At 42.7% G+C, this 8,227-nt stretch overlaps 1 protein-coding gene across 2 annotated transcripts; it reads right to left on the bottom strand.

The window, feature by feature from the left end:
* Positions 1-12: 12 nt before the first annotated feature.
* Positions 13-7,848, bottom strand: LOC135493284 (sodium- and chloride-dependent taurine transporter-like). Of its 2 annotated transcripts, none has more exons than XM_064780490.1 (15): positions 7,553-7,612; positions 7,073-7,139; positions 6,724-6,960; positions 6,151-6,282; positions 5,555-5,792; positions 5,008-5,140; positions 4,631-4,765; positions 4,048-4,151; positions 3,479-3,603; positions 3,166-3,278; positions 2,626-2,763; positions 2,086-2,185; positions 1,745-1,845; positions 1,221-1,400; positions 13-888 (listed from the first exon to the last, which is right to left on the bottom strand). In XM_064780490.1, the coding sequence occupies exons 2-15, from the start codon at positions 7,098-7,100 to the stop codon at positions 739-741; spliced, it is 1,914 nt and encodes a 637-aa protein (XP_064636560.1). In that variant the 5' UTR covers positions 7,101-7,139; positions 7,553-7,612; the 3' UTR covers positions 13-738. The 2 variants fall into 2 exon arrangements, with proteins under 2 accessions (XP_064636560.1, XP_064636559.1); XM_064780489.1 differs by lacking the exon at positions 7,553-7,612 and adding an exon at positions 7,697-7,848 and having other exon boundaries at positions 37-888.
* Between the last annotated feature and the right edge of the window lie 379 nt (positions 7,849-8,227).

Raw genomic sequence — 8,227 nt, 5'->3', positions numbered from 1 at the left:
TCTGCTTTATTTAATAGTAAATTGTAAGTAAATAGTTTAAAAAGAGTACAAAATGAAGTATAAATATTAAAAAATACTCTAGAATGTTATGTTTTAAGATTCTACTCTAAATATAAGAAGAAAGATTGCACGACTGCCTCCTGGACGTTTCTACTTTGTAACGCTCTAATAGAATCATGTAAATTTCGAAACACAGTGACGCAAACTCAGCGGATTGCTCTTAGCCTAAACCAGTGTTCTTCTCTGACATGCAATGATGTTGTTTTCAAAAAGGGGCTCCGATACAGAGCTTTCACGATTCTTGCATCCTTTTCTGAACAATCTTCACTACTCGTTGTGATCGTGTCTTGGGCATCATAAACAGTTTCGTTCAAAAAAATTCTTTATTTTGAAAACTTATGGAATATTCGCAGTTGTTGCCCACTTCCCACAAAGGGAACCGGTCATCAGGGTTATCCCAGAATTCAAAAGATGGTCTTATCAAACTAACTTGTTTACGTTCAGAAATGGTGGAGTTGCCGACGGTATCGTTGAGTTCTGTAACCACGCAATGACGTAGTTTTGGTCTTGGTCTGGTGTCCTACATTTTGGCCCTCGAAGTCCGCGAATTTGCTCCTTCGCTTGAATGAACGAAGTCGTTCGAAGTGGTGGTTGTGGTAGGCTTACGGAGAATATACTCGAATGAAATCGCTTTGTGTTACTTCTTAAGAAACTTCTCTGTCTCCGTCTCTGCTCGCCCTACATCATGGAACTCATGCTATTTGGGCGGTATGCCAGGTTCTCATTGCCCAAATTGCTCATTGGAGGTATCAATTGAGCACCGACCATGTCTTGAGGTCGGAGTTGATGCTTCTCAAGACCTTCTGGCTGAACCAGTGATCGAATGGACTGAAAAAAGTGTTGCGATTACAATGACTGTATGGAAGAACGATAGATTTTCATAGTATTGTGATTGGCCGCGCTTTGAAGGTTTATAAATCAATGATGGTTTACAATGTTCAAATGTGGGCATCCTCATCTCAAGGTCCATTTCAAGCTTCTTTCTTAGAACAGCTCTCCTTCATGCTTCCTGCATGGGTTTTGACCACTCCGATCAGCATCAAACGGTGGTGAGAAAGCCGGGGATCCGATGGACCAGCCAATCCCCACGGCGTGCGTGTAGTTCCAAAGCCAGAAAATTAATGACTAGATTCATAGTACGAAATTACGTGTCAGCTTACCTTGCCATGAACAAGAGTTTTGACCACTCTGATCAGCATGAAGACTGGGATGAAGAAGACTGAGATAGATGCCATTGCCCAGCCGATCCCCACGGCGTAGCCGGGATACTCATACATCCCCTTCTCCTTACGGTCGTACGTCAGCTCCGAGTAGTTGATGGCGCTCATCACGAAAATTGTCTGGAACGTAAGGGCCAAAATACAAAGTTAAATGTCATAGACATTATTTCGCGTGATACTTATCACGTTCAGCTGATAATGTTAGACCTCAGCAACAACATCCTTCTTCAACGTTGAAACAGGCAACTAAGTCTTTTTCAGATAAGGTTTCCGATTTGCATTTGTTTTGGGATCGAGTGATCAGAATAATCTTTCATTTATGGTTATCGTTGTGGCGATACCATTTGTAACGCAAGAAATGGGAGTCTTTCTTAGAGATTTTAGATGCCCAAATATGATCATTGTTGGCTCTGATTGGGGAAAATAATACTTTTTTGTGTAACCATTAGATATGTACAGCTTACCAAACAGAAGATGGGTGAAAGGACACTCCACATGATGTAGAAGAACCAGTCGAGACGGAAGCCGTACATCATCTTGATATTGTCGTAGAATCGATCGATGCCTGAAATGGATAAAGCTTGTTAGACAACACTGAAGAGGATTCAGATCAATTAACAAAGTCCATCACAGGCATTTAAGAACCGGCCTACCGTCTTTTGTTTCAAGACTTAATCCCTGGTAAAGCCTGAAGAAGATACATGCGTAATGACAAAGCTCCAGAACTGGATGTTTCCTTGAAAACATGGCTGTTGCCTTGAGGCCTGCATGTATTTCCCTCTTTGAAACTCGACTAAGTACTCACCATATATCCAAGAAACAACGACAACTTCGAAGAATGCAATGAGAAGAATGATCTTACTACCGGCGTAGTAGTCGAACAGTTGGAACACGTACATTCCACCCTGAAAGGTGTAACACGAATGGTTATGTGGGATGTAATCAACAAGTGATACATTACAAGTGGACATTTTCCATAGAGTGGATGGCTGGACGGCTCTTGTATGTTGGGGACCATGATACACTCAGGAAGAACAGAAGCAACGGAGACTGTATGCCTAATAAGGAGAATGAGCCCACTTGGCATACGATGTTTGTCCCATATCTATAGTACCGGTGATAGAGACCAAACTCAAGGTTGAAAAGATGGGAGAATGTGAATATGCTCTATTATACAGGCCAAGATTTCCATCATACATTGAATCATTAATAGGCGCGTGGTAGAATCGATGATGATTGATCTCTGTCATAGACTCTTTGATTGAAACTAAAGCCTGTGCGAGAACAGCCGGATACATCCTTTGCTATCAAAAGAGAACACGTCTATAAGTGGTATTACACTTACATTTGTTACCATGGATAGGCCAATGAAAAACTTAACCAGGCACGTTATGCCTATGAAGACCTCCTTTCTGTGGCCCACCCTCAACTGCTTTGGGAACATATCGACGATCGAAGTGACGAATCCTTCCACACCCACAAACTGAAAAAAGATTTCATTTCATCTCAAAGAGTCGTCGACCCTTTTCTGTTTAAAGTAAGAAGATGATAGGTTATGCTTATGTTTTATTAGATCGGGGAAGTATGAAAAACATATCTGGGTAATGAAAAATCTCTGAAATATTTCTCTGTAGGTTTACGACGCCGAAGACAACGTCGTTCGTGTTTAAGAAATTCATCGTCATAGACAGAAGACAACCTAATTGCGATCCGATCGAATGCTTTGGATTTTACAGGGTGGCTTGTCTGTGTCCCAGGTTCTGTTTGTCTTAGGTTCTATGTGCCGTTGTGGATTCTACGTGTCTCCAAAGGCACTGCAGTCACTTAGCAATTGTGGCGCCCCTTTGGTAAAGGTTTTAGAGTAATGATCACAGCTACCACAAACCTGGCTATCCAGCCCAAGTAGAATCACCATGAAGAAGAAGAGGGCACTCCATAGCGGGGATAAAGGCATCGCAGATATAGCCTTGGGATAGGCTATAAAAGCCAAACCTGGCCCTGGAAACATAATTCAAAGATGTTTACATCGAAAGCACTCGTTTGTGCATATGCGGCTATGAAAATTGTCTCAAATGTCTTACTCTCACTCCAAGGGTGGAGAACCATTATTGATCAGCACACGACACAAATCTGTGTCCTTCCTTGTGGTCATGTTTATCAAATGTCACTTCCACACAAGACGTGGATTCCAGTCTTACCCGCTGCTGCCACCTCACTGACAGGAATGTTGTGCAAATGGGCCATGTGTCCCAGGACAGCAAATATGACAAACCCAGCCAGGATGCTTGTACCACTGTTGGCGAGGGCAAATAAGATGCTGTCTCTGCAAGAGATGAAACCAGGGACAAAAAGGAAATTTCGCGTATAAACACTAATGATATATGCTGGTACGAGTAGCCTGTTATGGAGTTCCATTCATTTTGCTGTTGGACAATTAAAGGGCTAATGAGTAAAGGTGGTTGCTCCTTTGATATTTTTCTTTCTCTCTGGTTTTGATAGTTGACAGACCAACTCTGGATTGTCTATGCTGTTTCTCTCACAAGTCTGGTCATGTTCGACATTGTTACCCCTTCCACCGTCCGATCTCCACCTCATATTCGAAGACATGGTCTTACAAAGAGCGATTTGAAATATACCCTTTGGATGCATAAGGAAATGTGAAAGCTTTGCCTATTTTCTTAGACGAAGTTATAGAGGAAAGTAAGGGGAGAGAACTAACTTTCATGTTAACCTCGAAAACTCTTCACCATATCCAACAACAGCTTACCTAAATGAGTTATGATTGAATTTGTTGTAGCTTCCAAGAGCTGTGAGTGTGCCCAGACTGATGGAGTAGGAGAAGAAGATCTGAGTCCCAGCATCTACCCACACCTGGAAGATAAAAGACATATGGTTAGGGGGATACTGGTGAAGTAAGAGGTGCTTTGTTGGATTTATTGCTAGTTGTTTAACTAGCTGGGACAGCATCAACCCAACCCTGGGCAAGTTGGGATGTGTAGTCAGGTGGGGATACTGGTTAATGCAATGCAAAATGGAGCGCCAGCATTTGTTTGTGATAGCATTTGACGTGATCTGAGTTGAATTTTTTCATGAGTTCAAAATTCTGAAAAATTTTCAGAGGCAAATTTTGGGGGGCTGATTATGTTCCTTAATTTTGAGCAGAAAAAAACAAGTGAGAAAAAAAATTTGTACTTAGAAATTTTTTCATCTTTCAGAGTTGAGGTAGTGAGTATTTGCAGTAAAGGTGCCATTTACAGTATGATAAGAAAATATGCAATGTTTCTCTCGTTATTAGATCGGATTTATTGCTAACATAGCGAAAATATGAATGATTTCATTCCTCCGCTAACCTGCATGTCGAGAAGTCTACCCCACTGAGGTATGATGTAGAATATTATTCCTTCAAATGATCCTTCCAGAAGTGCTCCGCGCACCAGTAAGATAAACATGAGGATGTAGGGGCACGTGGCTGTGAAGTACATCACCTACAAATACGAAATTTGTCAAAAGCCTTCTTGATATCGCAATGTTAAGTTAGGTAGATTACAGTATGCAGGTTGTGCAACCCTCACGAAGAGCTACGAACGACAAAGAACGAGGTAGTATTTTATCGACGACGACTTTTGCTAATAACTTCGATTCGCGAGAATAAAAACGAAATCATGGAAACTGATTTTACAATCCACCAATAGAAATGAATATTTCGCGAGTTAGAGTGTTCGCGTACCTTTCCTGATGTTCTGATGCCCTTACAAATGCAGAAGAAGACGACGACCCACGCCACTAATAGACACAGGGCCAGGTCCATCTTGATCATGCCAACATCCTCTATGCCACTAGATATGTTTAGGACTTTGTATCTGAGAAATAGGAGTGGTTTTTGTTAATGTCGCATCTTTCTGGGCATCGACAATATATCACATAGTGTCATTACCGAGAGTCACCCCAGTCCAATGGTTGCTGTTGCATTCGCCAGGCATTGATTTTCTCTCCACTTTGGCTTTACATAGAACTCGTGTTTTGGAGTACCTACATTATGAATATACATGTACATCGATGGCATTGTTCTGGCCACACCGTTTTTTTTGTGTCGCAACTAAAACTAGTGTGATGTGCTTTTGAAGAGAAATTGATAAATCACTGTCTGTATTGGTAGTCCCACGAGTGACCGCTCGGGTGCTGCTGTCGTATTCGGCCTAAATGTGATATGTGATATTGAAAAAAATATCTTCACTGGTAAATCTTAGCGGAAAAAGTGTTGTGAAACTACTTGCTCCCAAAACTCTGTGACGGGATCTTTGGTTACTGCGATATCATTTCCCGCAGAAGAGGCGTTCGCGCCTGTAATATTTGGCCGGACAACGCATTGGTCAGTGTTCCAGGGATTGTCACAGGTTGACCAAGGAAGAACTGTGGTGAAGCTCGCAAACAGGTAGTAGAATGCCCAGCAGAGTACCACATTGTAGTAGCAGTTCAAAAGGAATACGACGATAGTACAGGCGAACCCAATACCTACAATGTAGTGGTTAACAGAAATAATAGTTATACGTATTTGAAATGAGAACTTAAGAGGTCGTCAAACTAACGCTGAAGATGATCAATGGACGTTTAGTTAGAATTGTGCCATTGCGTTGCTATTCTGTGTGTAAGTGAAAGTTCATTTGAATGAAGCCATACATGACTTTCTTCATGTCAACGTCCAAGTTGATATGCAACTTTTATTGTTGGAGAACCATTGTTGTTTAACATAAATCATGGTCTATAGTGAATTGTACTGGGTAACCACTGACCTTCATGCATCGTCGTGTGTACGGATTGCAAACCTGTTTATAATCGCTTTTGCGAAAGAGAGGGAAGAAAACTTGCTCACCTTCAAAAAGAGGGCATATCTTCCAACTGCCAATGCCTCCGCTCCCGGTGAACTGGCCCACAACAACCTCAATGTAGAAGAGAGGGATGCCGCCAATTAGCACACATATCAGATACGGGATTAGGAAGGCCCCTGCAAGAAATCATATCAATTTGTCAACTAAACTGTCTGTTATGTCGGCCACGCAGTGGAGTGTTCTGCTGTGGTCGAGCGACTCGGATGCTTGGCTAGCGGTCGAGAGGTCCCTGGTTTATTCACAACAGGCGCCATGAGTCCTCTCTATGTCCTACTTGTGTTTCTGAACCCAGGTGCAAAAATGGATATTGGCAAAAATGTTCCGACGAGCGCTGGTTGAGTAGCTCATCTGAGTTCTCTGATATGGTTGCGTGTTTTGCCACTGGTTGCAATTGGAGCCCTTCAAAGCAGCTCAGATTTACAAATGACGATTTATTCCCACTTTGGTTTTAAGCTGGCTGCCTTTAATAGGTGTTTTGAGATAGGTTTCCTTTGGCGTCAACTTTTTGATTGAGTTGGCAGTGCTATTTTACAAGGGAATACTGAAAGAAGGCTTACCTCCTCCATTCCTGTAACAAAGATAAGGAAACCTCCAGACGTTACCCAAACCGACACTAAAACCAATACAGGCCAACAAGAAGTCGATTCCTCTTGTCCACTTCTCCCTCTTATTCAGGCCCTCCTCATCGACTCCAGTTTCCCCCTCCTCCCACTCGGGCTTGGTCTGATGGATGGGATCCGTGTCATTGTCCACCAGGCAGTCTCCCTCGATCCCGTACAAGTTAGCACACCGCGCTGAAAACGACAACAAAAGGAATGATGAAGATGGATCCGAATGTCGCAAATTCTAATTCGTTATTTGTCAGATCTGCGGAACGTCACTACTGATCGATATTGGTGAACTTACCCACAGGGTAGGTGCCATTGCAAGACATGCTGTCGTTCTGTATTTCAAATTCGATTGTCGGATTCACCTGCAAGACGAATGTTTGATAGACGTATTAGTTATGGAAGTGACTATTTGGCAAGCCCGGCTTACCAAACAGCGACTTTTTCTTGTCCTGAATGGAGAGCCGAACTCTCTGGCTAATGTGTTGTAAAGTCTCCAGCTCGCCAAACAGGGTAGATTTTTTACCTGTTTGGCAAGCCCGGCTGGCCGAACAGGGTGGCTTTTTAGTGCTGTTTGGCAAGCGGCTCTCCAAACAGGAAAAAAAAGATGCCTGTTCGGCGAGCGGCTTGCCAAATAGACACGGCCATTAGTTATTAGGTGTCAGATACTTGCTTGCCCAATACTATTATGTGGATGAACAGGGCTTGTTATCCTTCATTACTGTCGCTCGGGGATGCCGAGAGACAGGCCCTGGCTGCACTCAGTATGACTACGTACATTAGGAAAATTTGAGCCGAATGGAACCACTGCCGCGATCTTCAGTATGGCATAGAAATAGCAATGAAGTACTCATCAGAGCGAATTACGTTGTTTGAGGCACCTATTATTGCTAAACTAACTTTAGAAGAAGTTCTGCCTTACCTAAATGTTGAGGGACATGTATGATCCAGCGATAAAGATTTTATCAACGCCCTATTCTTCTCATACTGTTCAATGTATTAGACAAGTCCCTCCACTGCACGAAAGCCGATACAACTCAAAACGGATGTGCGGGCGTTCTTTAAACGAAGTAGGCCATATTTTGGAGTACACACAAAGCCCTGTTGTTCCTGGATCCATGTCTTTGAATATCATTGAGATATATACAATCGCAAACACGATAAGCTTGTATTCATCGCGCAAAAACCTGTTTCATGCAGTGTTAGGTTCTTGATATGGGCTTCGCCCTTGGCCTTTGGGAATGAAATCCGCCTGGCGGGAAGCTACGGGGATGGCATCTGGCCAATTTCACAGTTTATATTATCAGAAACAGTCGGCTGGATATCTGTTTCTCTTATTACCAAGATGTGAAAAAATTGCATCCCCGGACTATTTGCACAATTTCCAGATTTACATGTCTGTACATGCTTTCTACTCTCATTTGAGGACTTTGAGTCAGTTTCGCGGGCGGCC

Source organism: Lineus longissimus, chromosome 9 (assembly GCF_910592395.1).
Source record: "Lineus longissimus chromosome 9, tnLinLong1.2, whole genome shotgun sequence".
NCBI classification, from domain to species: Eukaryota; Metazoa; Nemertea; class Pilidiophora; order Heteronemertea; family Lineidae; genus Lineus; species Lineus longissimus.
The sequence above is the reverse complement of the archived record's forward strand: the minus strand, read 5'-3'. Positions and strand labels throughout refer to the sequence as shown.